The sequence below is a fragment of the Procambarus clarkii genome, chromosome 94 (assembly GCF_040958095.1).
Source record: "Procambarus clarkii isolate CNS0578487 chromosome 94, FALCON_Pclarkii_2.0, whole genome shotgun sequence".
Classification (NCBI taxonomy): domain Eukaryota; kingdom Metazoa; phylum Arthropoda; class Malacostraca; order Decapoda; family Cambaridae; genus Procambarus; species Procambarus clarkii.
In genome coordinates, this window is record NC_091243.1 from 759,517 (window position 1) to 784,043 (window position 24,527).

The window sequence follows — 24,527 nt, forward strand, 5'->3', positions numbered from 1 at the left end:
AAACAGGAACACTCATTTTATTAACACTAACACCTATCTATAAGCACCAAAACGCCTAAGTGCCAATCTTTTAACATTGGCTCAGCAAGGCCTACCCCTTACTTCCATTTGAGGCAAGACTTGTTGGCTGAAAGAGTGCATCACATCTTTTGGTTTAGTGCCCAACATGGTGTAAAGCCTATGTACATCATGTTTCAGGCACTAAACCTCTGGATGTATCCACTCTTTCAGTGAACAAGCCCTGTGGTGATTAACAATGTTTGCACATTGTTAAAGGTCCCTACACCTATGCAATTCTAGTCCATCTATTGGATGGGTAGTAGAGCAGGGCTCTGAAAAAGCCAAGCCAGGGAAATCTGCAGGACTGCCTGGTCCCCTTTATGAGATGGGGTAGGATCAGTACAAACTGCATCAATCCCTGCAGGTTGTAACAGTAGGACTTTGGTACACATCTATAAATGGACTAGATGAATGAAAGTAAATTAATTAGTTGACATAGCTAAAACACTTAATTCCACATACCAACTTTCGTAGATTTGCAGAGTAGAACAACCACACTGAAGCCAGTCAATGCTTTGATGACATTGTAATCTTCCATACCACCTGAAACATTTACCCAAATTAGCTTGTTAAACAAGATTTTACATATGCAGGTTCCTTTAATCTTACAATTAAGATTGTTAGAATTCTCCTTTAATGCTAATCAAGCAAAAACATTAAACTTAGTTTGACTAACCATAAGTACATTAAAGACAGCAATTTATTTTATCTACATGTAAGCATCATTTCAGATTATCTTCAGCCATAATGAGTGATTGTTTAAGTTATAATGTTTACTACCACACTCGCCTAATTCAGAATGTCAAGCAATTAACACCTTCAAACTCAGGGCTGAAGTTCGACTTTCCCATCAATATTCTGGAAGACAATATCTATTTAAGCTTCAAATAAATAAACTAAGTTGAAGTACAGTTACCATTCAATATTTAATTTGTGTACTATACCATCATTAAATGATTCTTTAATTTATGAACATAACCTTTTAAGCTACAAACGTAGATTAAATCCATGATGTCAGTAGACCTCCCAGTTGGGATTCTTTTACCATGTTGTGGCACAGTCTTAAAGCACATCTGGGATCCTCCGACATAAGTTTGAACCCCTCATCACAGCCCTTGTGCATTAGAAATATCACATTGTGATTTGTGTTATTTATAAATGAATAATTTCTAGCCAAATAAGTAAGAACCATGCAACCAACTTAACACCAGAAGTTAAGTAAACAAATTAAGATTTAAATAAAACATTTCATAAAATCTTTAACTTGCAAATTTATGCCGTTTAACAGTTAGTGCCCAACTTTACATTCACAAATTTAAAGTCCCATTTATTCTATTCAAAGCACAATTCTTGCAAGAATTAACTTTAGGATATAGTACCCACTAGTCAAGGCCTTAAACTAGTTTCAATTTACCCAATTTCAAGGTCCCTTCACAATTTCATTAAATATTTAGGTAAAAATTATGTAAACACATTTTACCTATTAAACTAAATAAACTTACTTTGGCCCTCTAATTCTGACAACTATGCTACTTTCTGTAGCATTTAACACTTCCAGTGATTGTTCTGCAACTGTTCCTGAAGTTATGTTGGAAGGACCTTCTACAACCTGTCAATGGAACATTAAATATGGTTAATAAGGTTTTGCATAGCAATTTCATTTTGTTTAACTTTAAAATATTTGTCATTTTAAAGTTACACTAACAAATTATCTACTTCCCCCCCCCCCACCATATCTAATTTATAAATTAGAAGATAAAGCACTTTGAAGCCCACATTTAAGGTTTATATGCTACAAAATTTGTATTTCAAATTTATAGTTTACGATTCCCCTCCCCCATATATCTTTGGTAACATGTATTTGAAACATGCCAAGCAAACTCAAGAGTTGTTGCTATTTATGTCAAAAAAAACAATACGACAGATCTTTCATTCTTGTACAGCCACAAGCATGCGTACCATTTAGGCCAATAACTTTATTCCATGTTACCCCAGAACACTAAAAATTTAACTAGGTACCAATTTTACACCATTAAACAGATGATACAGTTACTCGCCCAGGATTCATGCCAAATCACTCTTGCTTCCTTGCGGATCAAATGGGATTTAATTTTAAATAGATAAGCAAACTGTACACAGATCTAAATGTATTTGCCACTTGTAAAGAACTTAAACCTCATTTAGTACAAATTTATAAAACCCACCAAACCGGGAAGGCTATGTAGTACCACCGAGTGTGGAAGTTTAAGGCACGAGATTCAAGAACGTCTTTAAGGAAAAATTGAAGATTAGAACCACAGCTAACAAGTGAGAACCCAGTTCGGTTGTGACCTGCACTGGCTCCACCACCAGAGTACCACAGAGGTGAAGAACCTGCTAGTCATAGGGAATGAGCTTACCCACAATATTGCAAATCTTCCAAATCTGCGGCAGAGGAGTATCTGACGTAATGGTGGAAACACTTCCAACTCTCGCGCCTCGCTGTCCAGGTGGTCCAGCAGGCCACTGCACTTTCTGAAACAAAATATAAGAATCAGCCATCTGCCAGCGTCAGTCTTTTCCAGCCTGCACACTTACAGCCGACAACCCTAGCAACCCGCAGTCCCGGGAACGCACTTCCGTGTGCCCTGGGAGGAAGAGCAAGGAATAGAGGGTAACATCGAAGACTAATGAAAACGAGGAGGGTGCAAGGAAGAGGTAGTAAGGAGAGGTCACAGTAGCACGGAGGGTGAATAGGTTCTAATCAGCTTTGGCAAACTGCCACCTAGGGAAGGAGAGGGGAGGGTGAAAAGACAAGGGAAAACAAGGATGGTGAAATGGTCACTTATAGAGGTTATGAACCCTCCACGAGATATCCAAGTACAGAGACGATCAGAGAAAGATCAAGACAGGAAAGTGAGACTCACAGTCCACATGGGGTGGGCTCACCAGAATTCAGGGAAGAGAACGAATGGTTCGAGAAGGCCGCCTCGGGTGTGTCAACATCACCCCAAAGGGTATGTCGACAGTTTAAATAACCCAACAGGAACACCAGCTCTGTTAAGGAGTCCAGGAGGTTCCTGACATCAGGAAGGGAAAGAGGGACATTTGGGGGAAAAATTTAACAGACTACATTTTACTCAAAAACATGGCCAGCAAAATAATGGATAGCACATGGAAACAGTAGGAAAAAGAGATTATCAGTACGAATCAAGAGACCAATATAGTTAAGGGCCCCAGCAAGATCAAGGGGGGGGGGGAAGGGGAATAAAGGAATAACCACGACAGTTATCACGACGAGCACCAAGCATCGGCTCCCAGAGACAAAGTGGTGAAACCTAAACAGAAATTGGAGTTCATGAGAGTTAGCATAAAACCCATGAATATTCCATTGAAGAATTGACATCAAAAAAATAAAAGGACAGCAACAGAACAAAGAAACAAAGGTAAATAACACAGCATGTTAAAAAAGCTAAAGATCAGAATAAGGTTTAGCGGGCCATGGGTTAACTTAGTAAGAATGGAGGGAAAAAAAGAGCAGGACACCAGAGGCAGATTGACAGGGTTCAGGGAGGGGGGGGAGGGGCTGTCAAGGCCAGGAGGATAGGGGGTAGAAACTCTAGGTCAGCAACCAAGAGGGAATTGGGCCAAAAGAAACTTCCACATTAGGGACAGGGGGCCCCAACCAATAAAATGGGGAGTAAGCAATAGTTAGAGGGCGAGGAAGAAAGGAATGCCGTCTCTTTTCTTACCCGCAGGAGGAGGAGGATGGAGAGGAGCCAGGCTTACGTTTCTGACGGACAGGTGTTCCAGTAACATCGTACTGGCCGACTGACTAGGGTCTTAAGTGAAGAATGGGAGTGAACAACATCAAGATTGCTGGGAGGATGATGGACATCAGCCTGGACAGACAGGCGACGTGGAGGGCCAAGAGGTAGTGGGGAGGGACAGGAAGGATCGGGGAAAACGAAATGACTTGGCAGACAGGGTAGGAAAAGGAAAGGGGGGGGAGGGAATCCAGAAGGAGATTCACGAGAGATACCTTCCGACCCAGGACGTAAAGGAACAGGGAAGGTGGTGGGCATGTTCGGGTCCAAGCCCTAGAAATGGTTGTGGGACAAAGGTGGGAAGGACGAGAGGTAGAACAACGTGCGAGCATAAGATACGCCAGTGAAGAAGTGGACACTGCAAACCGTGTCTTGCCTCGGGAAAAGTCAAATGATCCTGGTGTTTCAAGTTAAGGACTACTTCAAGCTTTGAGTCGATACACCTGCGAGAGAATGTAGGGTGGGCCTCGCCGCAATTCAGGTAGCGAGCCCGGGGGATATGAGCAATCGTCTTAGAGTGGCTATCGTCCCCACACATGGGGCAGAGAGAAACGAAGACTTGTGCATTTGAGGGCACCGTGCTCGAACTTGCCTCACTTATTACAATGAGTGAGAGGGGGGATGTACTCTTGAACAGGGCATCTGGCACCAGCAAGAATGATAGGTGGCTGAAGGGTCTTACTATCAAAAGGTGATACTATCAAAAGTGAGGTTTGTTTTTAAAAACCAATGTGTCGATATTACAAGATCATTGAATGTGAAATTATGAAAGATTGTCACCTTGCAGATGTGAAGTCAAACTAATCTGACAGTTGTGCGTTTAACCCCCCCTCCCCCACCCCCCACCCTCTACTTTACGTCACGACAACGACAGCCAGAAAGGGAGATGGAACTCATTTAGTAGAAACCTTATCACTAATATCTACAGTATGGGCAATGATAATCTATACAATTGTGTTCTATTAACGTTATTTTTTCAACTTTTAGCTTATGTACACCTACATTAAGTATCCTAATATACATGAACTTTGGTAAAGACTTACTATAATGCCTTGTATACTTTAAGTTTGATGTTGGCGACTATATTACCAACAGGTAATATATAAATTAGATTTTAACTACCTTCAAATACAAACATTTGCTATAATAAAGTAATTATAAAATTGAAAACCAATATAATAACCACCCTTTCACCAAGTTATGATCATTATTCTAATTAACACAATGTTGTACAATATTATAACTACAATATTTTCCAAAACATTTATTCAACTTGCCGACTTCAATGCAACAGGAATCTATCTTATCAATGTGGAGCGGTGATTATTCCTTCAATCCCATGCACCACACTACAAACTTGCAACCAACGTTTCTAAGTTACGTTTGGCTTTAACAACTACAGCCAAGTTGGGAAAAAAACTGCCTTGCATCACCTTGTTGCTCAAACAAGGTAAACTGGCCAGAACACCAATATATTTATAATCTAGTAACAAGTAAATTTGTAGTCAAGACACAGATGGTGCCAAGAACCTTATTAAACATTCCAAAACACTGAAAAAGCTCGTTTCAATAAAATTAGAGAAACTACTCTAAAACACCACAATATCACTATTTACAATAAGTGACTTCAACTAACCCAGAGTTTTTAATAAAATTTAATTTCAATACATTGCAACAGCCATTTCAGATAATGCGTCTCCACCTGTCAAGAGAAAATAAATACATTTTAGTATACTTTGTTACTATTAAGCTTACAAATTATGAACTTCGGTACTTTAATATTCATAAAGTGCTCTCAGTATAACAAGTCACATTAGAAAGTTTATGAAACTTACAATAACATTTGCACACCAAACCAATAGATACAAATTAAAATAATTACATAATAAATTTGACCATGCATGGGAAAGTTTCAAGAATCTAGTAACATTGCACTGATCAATGTCACATTTACCATTAATCTCACCCCTTGGTCTGACATTTAACATCTGACGGCCATTATGGTGTGTGCAACGAACATTTTAACAACCATATAATTTTTATTATGCAACATACTAGCTAACAAAATTAGCTAACTAGCTAACGAACACCAACGCGTTACCGTCACAAGTTATATGGGGGCCTGTCCTAGGAGCTTCACTCAGGTACTGGTGCCAAGTGGTAATTTATGGTAAGCGTATTTAACTCTGTTAACGTAGCTTTACTATTTTTCATTCAATTTCATTTTTTATAAGGTGCGGTGTATTGTGCATTACGAGAGTAACATATAGTGAAGGTGAGACAACTTTGGATTACGTGGTGACTGTAGGCCTCAGTCATACTCTTAATTGGTCATCTCTCCCTCCATGTTATTACTCGTATTTACCATCTATGTCCCTTGAATATTTCTCATTCTGACAGATCATCATATTGGTACCCTGGTACTGTGGTCTGCCCCGGGTCAAGAGTACCCAATCTTCTGCAATCTGACTGTAGGAGGACAAAGAGGGCCATAGTTCCTCTAGCTCGAACTTTAGTTGCTGAATTGGGACCTCAGCAGCAGTTCTCGTCACCAGTTGACACCTCGCACCCCTACACGTCAGTCAGAGATGATGATACATACAACGGTAGGGAATTAGCTTATTTTTTCAGAGCACAAAAGTTCGCTAATTCTGTAAGTATCATATTAAATTCAGTGGGAAAAACTTGCTTTATGTCCTATAGAGACTTGGCAAGGTATGCCTACATTCTTGGACTACCAATTTTACTTTTGAAGCATTTAACTGTTTCATTTGTTTTCGAAACTTTGTTTCATTTGTTAGTAGGATTTTCTTGCCCTTATTCTCTTACATGAGTACCGGGTACAAGATTTCCTGCGCCCTTGATTTAATTTAATCATTTAATATCTTTCACTTAACGTTAATTGTTAAAGATCACACAGGATAGGTACCAGTTGCCACGTTGTCCTGTTTCTGACATTTCATTATTGAACATTCGTGTACCTTTATTTGCTAATTTCACCATGTTTCGTCTCCAAACTTTCCGTGCAAATCCAGCAGGTGAAATAGGGACTTTAAGTCGTGCCAAGAGGACTGAACTACAAACTCTTGCACATGAGTATCAACTAGAAGTTCCCTATCAAGCCAACAAAAATGACATACACAACCTGTTGCTGGATTACTATTTAGAGCAAGGTAAGATAGACTCTGAAACTCATGAAACTTACTATATTGCAGATAAAACTGATTTGGCAACGCTGAAACTCAAACTAGAGCTGGCCAAGATTGAAGAACGAACAGCTGCCATACGGAGGGAAGAACAAGAACGCGAAGCTGCTATGAGGAGAGACGAACGAGAACGCGAAGCTGCTTTGAGGAGAGAAGAACACGAACGCGAGGTCGCATTACTCCGTGAACGTGAAAGAGTACAGCTTGAAACACTCCAGGAGCGGGAACGCTTACAGCTTGAAACCAAACAACGCGAGTTGGAAATACAACGCGAACATGACAAGCAACAAGCGACTCTGGCTCTAGAGTGTCGTCAACGCGAAATCGCCTTGGAAACTTCACACTTCACTCAACGCCAGCAAGCTACTGCCAATCTTCCCGTCAGTTTTAATATATCACATGCAAGTAAGTTAATGCCATCCTTTGTAGAAGCAGAAGTTGATGTGTTCTTTACCACCTTTGAAACCCTTGCTAATCAACTCAGTTGGCCTGTCGACCAATGGGCCACACTTCTCAGAGTCCATCTTACAGGTAGAGCTGCAGTCACACTCAGTACTTTGGCGTCTGAGAATGACTACTACACTCTGAAACAAGCAGTGTTGGACGCCTACCTACTTTCCACCGAAAGTTATAGAAGGAAATTCCGTGACCACCTGAAGGCAAGTACCACTACCTTCCTCGAGTTTGCTAACACGAAACGGAGGTATTTCATGAAATGGCTGGAAGCAGCACATGTCTCTACTTTTACAGAACTCGTCAACCTGATGCTTGTTGAAGAATTCTTGAGACGTGTGCCGCCTCCAGTCCGCCTCTACTTAGCAGATAAAGAAGAAACCGACTACCTGAAGTGTGCTAAGTCGGCTGACACTTACAGCCTCATCCACCGGCTGACACCTGAACCATCCTCCAGTAAGAAGTCGTGGTACAGTTACGAGAAGGTGAGCCCCGATCAAGCTGGTTCACAACTGCACTGCAAGTATTGTAGACTCTATGGACATACCATAGACAAGTGTGGTAAGTCTCAATACAAGGGAACCACTGACCAACAACGACCCAAACCAACTCCTCCTAAGTCCGGTAAGCCTGTGATGAATGTTGGTGTTGATGTTAATGATCTTTCTCTTTTCAGTAACCACCTGTATACTGGAACTGTCTCTGCCAACGGTTCAAATCCGGAGGGACGTTTCAAATTGAAGATCTTGAGGGACACAGCGGCTCTACAATCGATCATCTTGAAGTCGGCTGTGCCCAACATAGTCTACACCGGGGAAACAGTCTTCATCACTGACCTCACTGCTACCACTCCATACCCTCTCGCCAGAGTCCACCTGGATTGTCCCTACGTGAACGGGGAAGTCCAAGTCGCCGTCAGGGAAAAGCCTTTTCCCATGCCTGGAGTGCAACTTCTCCTAGGCAACGACTTGGCAGAAGACCTGCAACCGACCAACCTGATCGTCATGGACAAACCCCAGGTGTGTAACTCTGTGCCAATAAATCCTATTCTTGAGTATGTTCCAGCAGAGGTTCAAGAGAGTGATGAAGTTTCTCCTCCGGTTCTCGTGACCACCCGTGCACAAGCCGCACGTCCACAGCCAGCTGACTCTACTGCTACCGCTGTCCCTCAAGACCCTCAGAAACTACCCCCGCATCTGACCAAGTTGGAGTTCCGTAAGTTGCAGAGGGAAGATCTTACTTTAACACCATTGTTTTTCCAGGCTGAGACTCAACCCGACAGTATTCCTGGGTTCTTCCTAGAGAACGACTTGCTCTACCGCAGATATAGACCCAGTAAACTGAAGGAGGAGGACGATTGGGCCAACACCGAACAACTTGTGATTCCCACCAGCCTGCGGCCCACTATTCTACACCTGGCCCATGGAGCATTCTCCCACTACGGCTTCAACAAGACTTACCATGGGATTCGTCAAGACTACTACTGGCCAGGTATGGTAAACAACGTCAAACAGTACGTAAAACAGTGTCATACATGTCAGATGGCAGGCAAACCGAACGTCTCCATTCCCAGAGCACCACTGATTCCCATACAGGTGCCTGCGGAACCTTTCCACAGACTCATAATAGACTGTGTTGGTCCTTTACCTCGGACCAGTTCAGGTAACGCCTACATCCTAACCATCCTGTGTCCTACCACCAGATTTCCCATAGCAGTTCCAGTGAAGAACATCACGGCTGCTACGGTTATCAAACATCTATTGAAGATCTTCACTCAATACGGATTTCCCAGGGAGATTCAAAGTGACTGTGGCACCAACTTCACCAGTGATCTCTTCAAAAGGACACTGGAGGAGTTCAACATCAAACAGGTATTGTCCAGCCCCTATCATCCTGCTTCACAGGGTTCTCTTGAACGTAGTCATCAGACCATCAAAGCACTCTTGAAAAAGTTTTGTAGTGAAACCTCAAAGGATTGGGATAAGCAGATTGACCTAATAATGTGTATTTTCAGAAGTCTCCCCAATGAGTCCCTAGGAGTATCTCCTTATGAGATGCTCTACGGCCGTAAGTGCCGTACTCCCCTTAAGGCTTTCAAAGACTCTCTCAGAGATGCCACCTTCAGTGAGCATCAGAATGTGCCCCAGTTTCTTCAAAACCTTCAACACATTCTAGAGAGAGTCCACCGCTTTGCCCATGATAATCTATTGAAAGCCCAGGTGAGAATGAAGACTCATTACGACCAGACCAGCAAAGTAAGAAAATTCAAGCCGGGAGACTTCGTCCTTGCTTATTTCCCTATCCCAGGTTCACCTTTACAAAACAGATTTTCAGGACCCTACTGCGTCAAAGAGTGCAGGAATAATAATAATTATGTGATAGAGACTCCAGATAGGCGGCGGAAGACCCAGCTGTGCCACGTCAACCTCCTGAAGCAATATAATGGTACTCCTCCCACTGTCTTGACTAATTATTCCACATTCACAGAACCCTACATCCACAGCGAGACCTTCCCAGCTTCTCCTCCCGAAAGCACTGACAAGGAGTCAGCGCTTTCTAATTCCGAAATCCTTAATGATCTTCCCAAATACTTTCAGGATAATCATAGTGCACCTCTCGTCAAGATCTTCAGAGAACATCAAGAGTTGTTCAGAGATGATCCCCAAGAGTGTAATGTTACCCAGCACGACATCCAACTGCTCCCCGACACCCGGCCGATTCGTCAACCCTTCTACCGAATCAGCCCGAGCAAGAAGGAAGTCATGCGTGCTGAGGTGCAATACCTCTTGGATCATGGACTGGCTACACCTTGTGAGTCCCCCTGGGCCTCACCTTGTATCTTGGTGCCCAAACCCCAAGGTAAGGTGCGGTTGTGCACTGACTATCGAAAACTGAACTCTGTCACTGTCAAGGATGCTTACCCCTTGCCAAGGATAGATGACATCCTTGATGCCATTGGTAGTGCCCAGTACTTGTCCCAAGTGGACTTGCTTAAGGGGTACTATCAAGTGTGTCTAACGGAGCGCGCTAAAGAGATATCTGCCTTCATCACTCCTTTTGGACTTTTCAGATATGAACGCCTTCCTTTCGGACTATGTAATGCCCCGGCCACCTTTCAAAGAGCTGTCAACCGTGTCATCCAGGGCTTGGATAACACATACGCCTACCTGGACGATATCGTCGTAGCCTCCAACTCCTGGAGTGAACATCTGCTCCAGCTGCGACGTCTGTTCTCCAAGCTCCTGACAGCCGGCCTCACCATCAACCTGGGCAAGTCCACTTTCGCGAAAGGTAAAGTGCGTTATCTGGGTCATGTTATTGGGAGTGGCAGCATAGCTCCGTTAGACTCACACACTCAAGCCATCCTACAGTATCCACAGCCTACCACCAGGAAGCAGCTCCTGCGCTTCCTTGGTCTTGCCTCTTACTACCGTAGGTTTGTGAGGAATTTCAGTACAGTCGCCACACCTCTAATTCTATTAACCAGTCCCAAGCAACGGTATAATTGGACCATGCAGCAAACCGTTGCTTTCGAACAACTCAAATTCCTCCTCTGTTCTAACCCCATTCTCGCCTCTCCAGATATCACCAAGCCTTTCGTCCTTCATGTCGACGCCAGTGGTACCGGCGTTGGTGGTGTCCTGATGCAACTACGAGGCGAGGAGGTTCTACCTGTCAGCTACTACAGCTACAAACTGAAACCACACCAGAGGAACTACAGCACTATTGAAAAGGAGCTACTATCCATCGTCCTGAACCTCCAACACTTCGCTCCGTACCTACAAGGCGCCAGGTCTACCACCATCTTCTCAGACCACAACCCTCTCCGCTTCCTACATCAAGCCCAATTCACCAACCAGCGTCTTCTACGATGGGCTCTGTATTTACAAGACTTCAACCTGGAGATCCGCTATATCAAGGGTTCTGACAACACCATAGCCGATGCCCTCTCCAGAGTTTATGAAGTAGAAGCGACTCCATCCATTACTCCACCACATAACGACGTACTTCTTCCAGAACCGCAGGCTTCGGGGGAGAGTTGTGACGATAATCTCCTTCAAGAGATTGAGCCTGCTCTTCCCTCCAAAATTACGTCTTCACAATTATATAAAAAGACTATGGAAGAAATGTCCAACAACGACAACAACACCAGCACCAGCAAGGCTTGCCAGGGTGAGCAGAAACGTATGCAACCAGCCACCTGTTCGAACTCCAACCACCAAACTACCCGTTGATCGCTACGGCTCCGCTGATTGGTCGCCGGTCTGGCTGCACCTGCACTCGCCCCCAATACTACCTGATGTCTGGGGTCGCCCCAACATCAGTCCTCAGAATGTTCCGTGCTTTCATAGCCAGCACTCCTCCCAGCTAGACGTTAGCGTGTACTGAGAGAGGTGGTGGCTTTAAGCCAATATTCCAGCACCTCCCACTAAACTTTTGTTGCACTTCTTGTTATTTTGCCTTAACGTAACTTTCATTGTGTCATTTAAGTATTCTTATTATTTTGATTCATTGATTTTATTATACATATTTGTTTGTCCATATTTTCATGTTTTGATTTATTTAACGTAATTAAAATTTCATTGTTAAAGTTTTACTTGTGTTTTGTGTGTCTTCTCCTTACCTTACCACAGACGAAGTTCCAGTTTTTCTATTTTTTTTATAACTATGTGACGAGGCCATACCCCTAGCCTTAAACAGCCGAACACCAACGCGTTACCGTCACACATTGCACTGATCAATGTCACATTTACCATTAATCTCACCCCTTGGTCTGACATTTAACATCTGACGGCCATTATGGTGTGTGCAACGAACATTTTAACAACCATATAATTTTTATTATGCAACATACTAGCTAACAAAATTACTGAGCTACCAGTAAGGACAAGTTATGAACTGCCTTAGCTACCTCATCCCTTGTTGGATTTTACCTCAATAAATTTATTTAAATGAATTGATTTTCCTCAGCCAATGGATCACCTAAGACTTGTGTACTTCATTGACAATAGAGTATGATTACTACAGAGACTATTGAGCCTGTATATCGAGTAGAGATTAATCATTACAGTGGCCAGTTTTCCATAAGTAAAATAAGATTACCTCTTAAAATAACAGCAGCCTACAGCTTGGGGGTTACATCAAGAAGAGCAATTTGAACGTTTGTCTTTACTACTCCAACAGGTATGGCCACAATCAACTTTCTGGAAATATTCACTCAAATTTTTAACAAAATTGTGGACCATAATTATTAAACTGCAGTACCACATTCATTGTGCATCAATGTTAATTGATAATTATACAATTTAGTAGAATCAATTTTGTTGTCTAAGCCAAGATACTAGATTATAAACCTAATCATTGTCATGCCCTTTAAGACTGACAATACGTTAATGCTAAATTACAATAGGCACAACTTACAACCTTTAAAGTATTTTGACAAGGAAATATCTATGGGTTTGACAACTCTCCCAAGGGAGATACAAGCCTATGCTACACTTTAATTTCATTTTCTTTTAAATAAAAGTTATATTACCTAATTATTTACAACTTCCCAAGACCGAAGCTGGAAGATTCACCTCATGCTGTCAATCTTAGGAAACAGGTGCAAAGACTCGCAATATAAAAAGTAGCATTGGCATAATTAATAAAACTACATTTCACAATAGTAAAGACTGACTGACTACACAAATCTCCCTGGAACTACCAAACTGATTAATTTTATCTAAATTTAATGGAACAATTGCCTACTTTTGTAAGTACACTTTGCTCTGGTTATTTTTTGGTATCTAAAGTAGGATTCGGTCACCATTTCCATTAAATATTTAAAGTGTTGGTTCCCCCAAAATTATATAAACAAGGCTATCATGCAAATTTACTTTGCAAATTAAGCTCCTAATATAGGAGCTCCAGCAACTCTGGATACATGGATTTTTTTAAAGCTTTCCAAACCTACCACACTACTGCTAAGTTAAAGCACATTTAATAACTTACAATGGATAAAAATCAATAGTTTAAAAATAGTGAAAAGGTCTTACAAATTACTAAACGTCGCAGAAACATATATTCTATTTTTTGGGCTGACTTAAGGATGTTAATTCATGTTAAAGTGAAGGGTATGAAGCCCATACAAAAATGGTCATCAACACATGTAATTTGAAGACAAGCTAATTTAAAACTAAAGCTTAACATGTGCAGCATAATATAAATGCTAAAAATATTACCTTGCCGTAGATCACGAGGAGGACTAAGTCACAATCACCAATCAAAATTGCACGAGTAGTAGCTTCAGTGAGAAAAACCAACACCCTGAAAATAAAAGTTTACACTTTAGAAAGCAGTTATACAACACTCATTCGCCCAACTAATCATGCCAAGGCATGGACACTACCGATTTTATCTGCTTTAGAGGATATTTAATACCAGTCAATAAGTCATTCTTTATGAAACTGCTATTAATAAAAACGGTACATTGCAAGTCAGACAGGATGGTACCAATTTCTTCACACTGAAAATCTATAAGTTTGCAAAACTGTCAAGAACAATAAGTTAAGTGCAACATTAAAATGGTTTAAAGAGAGACTACAATGCAGAACAAAACTAGAGATGCTTATCCCCCACCCACAGTTACAATCCAATGGAACAGTCCTACTAAAGCCACGAGTGCCAAGCTTTGCTGCCGTTTAAGATAAAGCTTTACAAAATAAGGAAATGGAAAAGAGGGGGTACCCGAGAAACTGCCAAAGGGGGGGGGGGTCAGATTATCTGTACCTTTTACAGTTTAGTGTAGACTTTTCCTCCCCACAGGATCTGGGTCTTGTCCACTCCAACGTCGGCCAGAGTTGGTGCCGGCTGCTGTTTAGAATGGGTGCCATCTCATGCTATACATTACTTCAGGAAACTAGTGCCTCACTCTTCGCCATAGGGTACATCAGCTCAGGACCTCACTAACATGTTGGGAGGCAGTCAAAGACTAGCCAGTCAACAACTTGGGCTGGAGAGCTGTAGCAGCCGAAACAATTTACCACCTGCAAATACAATTTAAAGTGTTAATTAAAACACTTTCGCGCTATCCGGACGCATCGGCGCGTCCCGTTCCGTCTAACGTTAAAATCAGCTTTTCGAAAATCTGGCACTTTAACAGAATTTTCTCTTACAGGTCTATTCCATTCTATGCTAAATCTGACTTCTCTGATCACTGTTCCCTAGCTCACTCCCTATTTCGATGTCATTAATTTGTGTTTCCCTGTTAGTTAACACTAAATCTAAAATATTTTCCAGCGTTGGTTCCTTAATGTGTTGCGTAAGAAAACAATCTTCAATTAATTCTAGAAAATCTTCTGCTTCACTATTCCGTTTTGTTCAACCAGTTTATTCCACTAAAGTTAAAGTCACCTATGACAAATACTGTTAGATCTAGATGCTCTAGATATTTCATTCCATAGATCCTTTGCTTCCATTCTGTCTAAATTTGGTGGCCTATATATAACTCCTATTATAATATTTGCTTTCTTTTAATTCTATCCAAATAGTTTCTGTGTGTGGCTCAGTTTTTATTCCCTCTTTGAGACTACATTTCAAGTTGTCCCCAACATACATGGCTACTCCCCCTCGTCTAATATATCTGATATAGTTTAAATCTATTTATTTTATGTTCAGCTAATAGTCCTCCATTTTCTACATTCATCCATGTTTCGGCATGTGCAATATTCTTTTTTTCTGTGCTGACAAGAGCATTTAATTCGTTAATTTTATTTCTTAGACTTCTCAGTGTCACTCAAGCACTTAGATCTGGGTCATTGGCCTCCCAGGCAGCTGTTGTTGGCTGCATGTGGCACCGGCCTGGGGGGGGGGTGGAGGGAACGTATGTTTATTTATTTATTTTATTTATTTAAATACAAGAAGGTGCATTGGGTTGTGAGAGTACATAACATTGTTCTTACATTCTTGTAAAGCCACTAAGACGCATAGTGTTTCGGGCAGGTCCTTAAGCTAACATAAGGTAAGATTTTAATAGGTATATTGTAGCAAAATTTGAGTTCAACATAATAACTGATGGTACTGATTACTCTGGTGAAGTTGAATGTCGTAAGTACTAATACTGGGCGAGTGGGTAGCACAAGATACAGTGTGAGTGAAGCACAATGAGGTGAAACTATCAAACTGTGTGTGTGTGTGTGTGTGTGTGTGTGTGTGTGTGTGTGTGTGTGTGTGTGTGTGTGTGTGTGTGTGTGTGTGTACTAACCTAGTTGTACTTGCGGGGGTTGTGGTCCCGCCTCTCAACCGTCAATCTACTAGTGTACAGATTGCTGAGCTTCTCGAGCTCTATCATATCTACATTTGAAACTGTGTATGGAGTCAGCCTCCACCACATCACTTCCTAGTGCATTCCATTTACTAACTACTCTTTCACTGAAAAAGTTCTTTCTGATGTGTCTGTGGCTCATTTGGGTACTGAGCTTCCACCTGTGTCCCCTTGTGCGTGTGCCACCCGTGTTAAATAACCCATCCTTGTCTACCCTGTCAATTTCCTTGAGGACTTTGGTGTACTCACCTAATTGTGCTTGCGGGGGTTGAGCTTTGGCTGTTTGGTGTGTAAGCTGTGTGGTGACGGCGGTCACTTGGCCTGGCAGTGTAAGTTGTTTCTCCCACCTAATTACCAAGTGTGTACGGTACATGGCACAATACATACCACCTTGGTGGACGCAGGTGCTTCCGTGTCCATCCTGAGCCACAGTGTGTTAGGGTCAGATGTCAGGCTTATACCTAACAACAGGAGATTTACAGCGGTTGCATCCGCGCCCAGGATGCAACCCCACAACAAGCTGACCATCTCCTGAGTACCTATATTTACTGCTAGGTGAACAGGCGCATTCGGTGATAGGCACCCACCCATTTCGGTCCGGCAAAGGATTCGAACCCAGAATTCTCGAATGTGAGTCGAGAACGAACTCGACTGTACTACCGGGATCAGCCCGTCCTCCAAACAAAGACCCAAAAGTGATTCCATGCACCCGCCAAACCCCCTGTTTATGAATGAAAAACGGTTTACAGACAACCCGTTCTCGACTCAAGTCCATTACATCCAGAGGTCGACCCCACAGACGCATTCATAAATTTTAACATGCTGTTCATTCAGAACAAGAATTTTCTCAAATATAAATTAATATTAAAATATATTAGCATATTGTGCATATATAGGCATAGGTTAGGTTAGGTTAGGTGTTAAGGTTCGGTTGGTGATTATTTGCATATGTAGTACGTGGGTGAAGCATTTATAGCGATGTGGTTCGAACAAAACTCGTCAGTAAAGCACTTGTTCCGGAAGTGTTCGAACGAAATCAGTTGTGAGTCGTGTGTAAACCGTTTTTCATTCATAAACAGGGGGTTTGGCGGGTGCATGGAATCACTTTTGGATCTTTGTTTGGAGGACGGGCTGTAACACACGACTCACAACTGATTTCGTTCGAACACTTCCGGAACAAGTGCCTCACTGACGAATTTTGTTCGAACCACAACGCTGTAAATGCTTCACCCACGTACTACAAATACAAATAATCGCCAACAGAACCTAAACACCTAATCTAACCTATGCCTATATATACACAATCTGCTAATATATTATAATATTAATTTATATTTGATTAGATTCCCCATTTGAGTGAACAGCATGTACAAATTTATGAATGCGTCTGTGGGGTCGACCGCTGGATGTAATGGACTTGAGTAGAGGACGGGTTGGGATACTAGGTAATAGTGTATTCTCTTCCCCGGTGATGGGGGTACATTACCTGCAGCTTGTGTACCCCATTCCCCGGGCATACCATCTACCGGTACCCTGGTTCTGGTGGTACTCTGTTGTGCCCCTTGCAGGCGAGTACCGTGGTGGAGCAGGAGATAAACTGTGTCCACGTGTTCCTTGACTGTTGTAGCCTGCCCGCTGCCCACGGCTACTCTTGCGGGCAAGACTGCTTCCAGCTCTAGTTTTCAGCCACCACTGGTGCCCTAGAAGTACCCCCTGCCTGTGTCCCAGGTGGTGCCGGCTGGCTCCCATGACTGGCGACACTAGAGTTCACTGACATCTAGCGTCTCAGATGCCGTTGCCCAGTTTGCTTCCACACAGAGACCCATACATACTCATCCATGCTTATATAAACACTTCCGTTGCCGTACTCTGACGTCGTCCATTTGGTCCGGGAGACATCTCCCGTCACGCAGGGTGCAGTCGCACCTCCACAGTATCATCTATTGATACTGGTAATGGCTCAAAAGGGCCACCACTTACGAGCTATTTATGCCCGTGCCACCTTTTGGGTGGCTTCATCTTCATCTTAACACATTCACAAGGGAGACATCTCCCGTCACGCAGGGTGCACTCGCACCTCCACAGATCTCCAGTATCAGCTCTTGATACTGGTAATGGCTCAAAAGGGCCACCACTTACGGGCTATTTATGCCCGTGCCTCATCTTCATCTTCATCTTAACACATTCATAAGGGAGACATCTCCCGTCATGCAGGGTGCATTCGCACCTCCACAGATCTCCAGTATCAGCTCTTGATACTGATAATGGCTTAAAAGGGCCACCACTTACGGGCTATTCATGCCCGTGCCACCTTTTGGGTGGCTTAATCTTCATCAATCATCAATCAATCGTACTCTGAGAAATTATTCACATCTAAAATTTGGGTCACAACAAGGGTCACGTTGTGCGACATCATTACACGCAACGAGTACAGCAACTCAACAATGCTAGTAGACGGGGATATAAAGAACTAGACCACACTTCTCTATCCTCCACAGATCTCCAGTATCAAGAGTTGATACTGGTAATGGCTCAAAAGGGCCACCACTTACGGGTTATTCATGCTCGTGCCACCTTTTGGGTGGCTTAATCTTCATCAATCAATCACTTTTCCATAGTTACGGGCTATTAATGCCCGTGCCACCTCTTGGGTGGCTTAATCTTCATCAGTCTTTATCCCATTATGTGCCTCTGTAACCCTTTTTACTACCGCCCACAAGATGGGTATGGGGTGCATAATAAATGAACTAAACTTAAGAAAAACTATAGGTATAAGTCGAGACCCCTAATTCAACCTACGCTTGGGGGTCAAATCACCATACTTGAGGGTCAAATTAGCATACTCGAGGGGTACTGTGTTTAGATTAACATTTTAGTCTATAAACCCATTTAGTGGGTTACTAGGGCCAAGAATTGGCCATGAGGGTAAAGACGTCACGATCCCACTGGCGTCGAGTGCCCAATTGTATTTGGACAAACTCATTTAAGCTTTAATCCCCTTGATAAGTATATTATTGTTATTATTATTAATTATGGTTAGAATACCACTGTTTAGGTCTTAAGTTTTGCGGAGGATGAGATGAAGATTAAACATTAAAAGAAGATTAGTAATGGTTTAGTGAGAGTATATGGCAAGTGTATTGGCCGTAGGGTTGCCAGATTGGGCTACAAGTAGCGAATTGGGCTACTTTTGAGAGCCCCGCGCTTCCAAAATTTTCATTTCGCTACTTGCGAGTTTTTGGGTTAGTTTAAAAGCAAGTTGGGCTACTTTGGACTATTAATATTAAGACTCTCAATGATGATTATTTATGCTTTAATAATATAATGTGTACAAATCACAGCCGCGTCCAACAGCCTGATTGACTTACCCGACTGGTCCCAGACCGGCCCCCTGGGGACATTGATCCTAGGAACCTTCGAAAGAAAAAGTAACCGCAAGGCAAGGTAATCCTCCCCAAGGGCAATAGATTTCCCAACCTTAATTGTTATTAATACTTCATCCCAAAAGCTACACCTGGTTCCACAGATCTTCATTAAGGGGAGAAGGTTATCTAGAAATTTACAGTTTGATAAATGATGGGAAAGATCCCTTACAGTTAATACCAGTCCGTCTAATTACCACAGGCTACACAAGCTTCACAAAGCTTCAGAAAGCTTATGTTAGTAATGAATAAATATGATATATTTACTCATGTTGGTGCTGAATGTACAACACGAGAAAACATAATTTTAATCTGAAAAAGTATATTTTTATTAAGAAATTAGACGAAAATAAAGAGCTGGTGACGCCAAATAAAGTCGACGATCCAAGCGTCGGTTAGGTTAGGTTTGGTTTGTTTAAGTTAGGTTAGGTTAGTTTAGGTTAGGTCAGCGTAACCTAACATATCATATTTATTCATTACTAACGTATTGCCAGGAAGCTTTCTGAAGCTTTGTGAAGCTTGTGTAGCTTGTGGTAATTAGACGGACCCGTTAATACCTTTGTCAGGAAGACGATGGTTGGCAAGGAGCGGTAGTGTAAAGCGGCTGTTAGATTAGAGGGATTCTTTAACAACTTATTTCCAAATAGCTTTTTCCTCTTGTGATAAATATGTTGCAAGGCAACTATTTTCAATGTACGCTGATCCCTCCAATAAGCTATATTTCACATGTCTCAAACCAATCCTAAATGATTGGATGAACTGAATGATTGGATTTGAAAGGATAAACTGACTTTCTAAAAAAGATGAAGCAGATCAGTGTAGCCTTTACACTGTCTTAGAAAACTTCACTCTTGGAATACTCAGTTGTGTGTCTATGTAAAAATAAAAATAAAATAAAATAAAATAAAATAAAATAAAATGTTTATTTAGGTAAGGTACATACATACAATAAATTTTTACAAAGATTGGTTGACTTATAGGTAGAGCTAGTACATACAATGCCTAAAGCTACTATTACGCAAAGCGTTTCGGGCATGATAAACTTAAATGACAAGCTTAATACTAATTGAGCATAATGAGTAGAATGAAAACAAGAAATGAAAATATAGCTGAAAAAGCAGCACAAATACAATTATGTCGACAAACAGCGCTCTTTAAAAAAAAAAACAGACATTGGTTGACAATAGAGGGGTAAGGAAGGTTACAGGGAATTTATTTGGTATAGCTTCGTTTTTATCTTAAACTGGTTGAGAGAGGAACAGTCTTTAACATGGTTGGGAAGGTCATTCCACATTCTGGGCCCCTTGATTTGTAGAGCATTTCTAGTTTGATTAAGTCGTACTCTAGGAATATCAAAACTGTGTTTATTTCTGGTGTGGTGCTCATGGGTTCTGTTACAACCTTCTATGAAGCTTTTGAGATCAGGATTGGCATTACAGTTTAGTGTTTTATATATGTATAATATACATGAGAGAATGTGCAGTGGCTTAATGTCTAACATATTCAGAGATTTGAGTAGGGGTACCGTATTACCGTACCGTACCATATGTATTAACACTCCCTTTCTTCCAAGAAAGGGAGTGGGAAATGAATGGATATCGAGGGCACTTGGTGTCAATTGCCGGCTGGAAAGATATTGCAAATCAAATGCAATATCTTTCATAGACAACTGGGAACACTTCTATGGAAGAAATGAAATGTATGCTCGTGATGGGGTGCATCTATCGAGAGCTGGGGTTGTTGCTGTTGCGAACTCGTTGGAAGAAGTGGTTAGAGGTGTTTGTTTGGGTTTAAACTGTTAGTAGATAGAGGTATGGGAATTGATTTGGAGGAAGGAGGTAATAAAAGTATGTGTTTGTGGGAGAAAGGAATTGGCAAAACGATCAGGGAAAGAGAAGGGCCTCAAAATAACAATTCACTTAGGGTATATTACACTAACAGTAGAAGTCTAAGAAATAAAACTAACGAATTAAATGCTCTTGTCTGCACAGAAAAAATAGATATTATTGCACTTACCGAAACGTGGATGAATGTAGAAAATAGAGAACTATTAGCTGAATATCAAATATATGGATTTAAACTATTTCACACAGATAGATATATTAGACGAGGAGGGGGAGTAGCCATATATGTTAGGGACAATTTGAAATGTAGTCTCAAAGAGGAAATCAAAACAGAGCCACACACAGAAACTATTTGGATAGAATTAAACGAAAAAGCTAATAATATTATAATAGGAGTAATATATAGGCCACCAAATTTAGACAGAATGGAAGCAAAGCACCTATGGGATGAAATATCTAGAGCATCTAGATCTAACAGATCTCTCAGCAATATTGTTATATTATCATAGCAATATGGAAGTTGTAGTGAAGGACCTGGTGACTCTAGTGGGAGCCCTGAGGACAGAGTTGGACTCTCTGCGGGAGGAGGTGCGTCAGCTTAAAAAACAACGAGAAGTAACGAAGGAGGAGACCAGCAGTAAAGGGACCTCGTCTTGGAGAGTTGCGAAAGACAGGGGCCTTAAGAAGACTTTGATAAAGCCGCCTTCAAACGCCATAGCAACTTCAAATTCATTTGACGTTTTGGAGGACGAGTGCTGTGGAGAGACTGTGGATCGCGCAAAAGGGAAAGCAACTAAGAGAAAGGAAGCGCAGGCCCCTCAGAAAGTAAAGGAAGTACCTAAGCAAACATTAGTTGTGGGAGATTCCCAGATAAGGTATTTGGATAGAACGTTTTGTGCTAGAGATAGGGGGAACAGGTTAAGGGTTTGCTATCCCGGAGCTGGCATTGGAGATATTATAAACAACATGAATGATATTATGGCTGGTAATGGGAACAATCCCATTATTTGCATTAGCGTGGGAGGAAATGATGTTGGTCGAGTCAGGAGTGAGGAACTGATTCAGAGGTATAAAACAGCCATAGAGTTAGTTAGGAGCAAGGGAGGAATCCCGATCATATGTGGCATTCTTCCAAGAAAGGGAGTGGGAAATGAATGGATATCGAGGGCACTTGGTGTCAATTGCCGGCTGGAAAGATATTGCAAATCAAATGCAATATCTTTCATAGACAACTGGGAACACTTCTATGGAAGAAATGAAATGTATGCTCGTGATGGGGTGCATCTATCGAGAGCTGGGGTTGTTGCTGTTGCGAACTCGCTAGAAGAAGTGGTTAGAGGTGTTTGTTTGGGTTTAAACTGTTAGTAGATAGAGGTATGGGAATTGATTTGGAGGAAGGAGGTAATAAAAGTATGTGTTTGTGGGAGAAAGGAATTGGCAAAACGATCAGGGAAAGAGAAGGTCCGCAAAATAACAATTCACTTAGGGTATATTACACTAACAGTAGAAGTCTAAGAAATAAAATTAACGAATTAAATGCTCTTGTCTGCACAGAAAAAATAGATATTATTGCACTTACCGAAACGTGGATGAATGTAGAAAATAGAGAACTATTAGCTGAATATCAAATATATGGATTTAAACTATTTCACACAGATAGATATATTAGACGAGGAGGTGGAGTAGCCATATATGTTAGGGACAATTTGAAATGTAGTCTCAAAGAGGGAATCAAAACAGAGCCACACACAGAAACTATTTGGATTGAATTAAACGAAAAAGCTAATAATATTATAATAGGAGTAATATATAGGCCACCAAATTTAGACAGAATGGAAGCAAAGCATCTATGGGATGAAATATCTAGAGCATCTAGATCTAACAGTATTTATGTCATGGGTGACTTTAATTTTAGCGGAATAAACTGGTTGAACAAAACAGGGAATAGTGAAGCAGAAGATTTTCTAGAATTAATTGACGATTGCTTTCTTACGCAACACATTAAGGAACCAACACGGGAAAATAATATTTTAGATTTAGTGTTAACTAACAGGGAAACGCAAATTAATGACATCGAAATAGGGAGTGAGCTAGGGAGCAGTGATCACAAAGAAATCAGATTTAGCATAGAATGGAATAGACCAGTAGGAGAAAATTCTGTTAAAGTGCCAGATTTTCGAAAAGCTGATTTTAATAGCCTAAGAAATTTTTTGGGTCAAATTGATTGGAAAGGCTTGGGTATGGGGTGTGGGCCGGTCTTGGAGCGAGACATGAACCCAGCGATAGGTGACTTAAATGGGGATTTCGATGTGGATTCAATATATAACTTATTTAAGAATATTCTAAACAAAGCACAGGAACGTAGTATACCATACAAATTGAATAGATCGTATACTAATGACCCAAAGTGGATAACAAAGAATTTGAAGAACCTTATAGGTAAAAAGAGAGCTTGGTACAAAAGGATTAAAAATGGGGAGGTCACTTTAGAACAGGAATTCGTACAACTGGTTAGAAATGTTAAAAAAGAGATAAGGAAAGCAAAAAGAAACTATGAAGTTCGCATAGCAGGGCAAGCAAAGACAAATCCTAAAGGGTTTTTTCAGTTATATCGTACTAAGACTAGGGAAAGGATAGGTCCATTAAAAACTGAGACAGGTCAAATAACAGATAGTGATGAAGAGATGAGTAGTATTTTTAATAAATATTTTGTATCTGTATTTACTAAAGAGGAACTTAACAATATGCCTTCAGCCGAACAAGTCTATGTGGGTGGGGACGAGGACAGGTTGACGAGTTTAGCAGTTACCAGGGAGGATGTTCTTAAACAAATAGTAAAACTCAAACCAAACAAATCCCCAGGGCCGGATGAAGTGTTTGCTAGGGTGCTTAAAGAATGCAAAGAGGAGCTTTGTGACCCACTGTCAACCATATTTAATAAATCAATAGAGTCAGGCAGAGTGCCAGAGTTTTGGAAAGTTGCTAATGTGATACCAGTTTTTAAGAAAGGAGATAGATCACTTGCGTCTAACTATCGACCAATTAGCCTAACGTCTATTGTGGGAAAGTTACTCGAATCTATAATAGCAAATAAAATTCGTCTTCATCTTGAAAAACATAAATTAATAATTGAGTCGCAACATGGTTTTATAAATAACCGTTCATGTTTAACAAATTTGTTATCTTTTTATTCTAGCATTGTTGAGGCAGTTGATAGTGGTAAGGATTGCGATGTTGTATACCTTGACTTTAGCAAAGCTTTTGATACAGTGCCACATGAAAGACTGATTAAAAAAATAGAGTCTCATGGTATTGGGGGTGCTATATTAAGCTGGATTAGGGCATGGCTATACCAAAGGAAACAGAGAGTTAGTATAAATGGAATCAAGTCAGAGTGGGAAAATGTTGTAAGTGGAGTGCCTCAAGGCTCT

General features: G+C 41.3%; 1 protein-coding gene and 1 long non-coding RNA gene across 9 annotated transcripts in view; one reads left to right on the forward strand and one right to left on the reverse strand.

Annotated features, from left to right (window-relative positions):
• The window catches only part of LOC138359924 (uncharacterized), a 148,652-nt gene that overhangs the window by 45,168 nt on the left and 78,957 nt on the right, over positions 1 to 24,527 (forward strand). The gene's annotated exons all lie outside the window — the stretch shown is intronic.
• The window catches only part of LOC123752395 (uncharacterized), a 74,523-nt gene that overhangs the window by 178 nt on the left and 49,818 nt on the right, over positions 1 to 24,527 (reverse strand). For 3 of the 8 annotated variants that reach the window (XM_069319925.1, XM_069319927.1, XM_069319928.1), the window contains exons 2-7: positions 14,297 to 14,553; positions 13,750 to 13,834; positions 2,460 to 2,574; positions 1,563 to 1,669; positions 850 to 918; positions 523 to 603 (exon numbers count right to left, since the gene is read on the reverse strand). In XM_069319925.1, coding sequence (XP_069176026.1) covers positions 1,590 to 1,669; positions 2,460 to 2,574; positions 13,750 to 13,834; positions 14,297 to 14,400 — 384 coding nt within the window. In that variant the 5' untranslated portion in view covers positions 14,401 to 14,553 and the 3' untranslated portion in view covers positions 523 to 603; positions 850 to 918; positions 1,563 to 1,589. Of the gene's footprint in view, positions 1 to 522; positions 604 to 849; positions 919 to 1,562; positions 1,670 to 2,459; positions 2,575 to 4,816; positions 5,569 to 12,628; positions 12,730 to 13,749; positions 13,835 to 14,296; positions 14,554 to 16,217; positions 16,241 to 24,527 lie in introns of those variants that run through there. The other 5 variants (XR_011226173.1, XR_011226174.1, XM_069319929.1 and 2 more) reach the window with 5 other exon arrangements.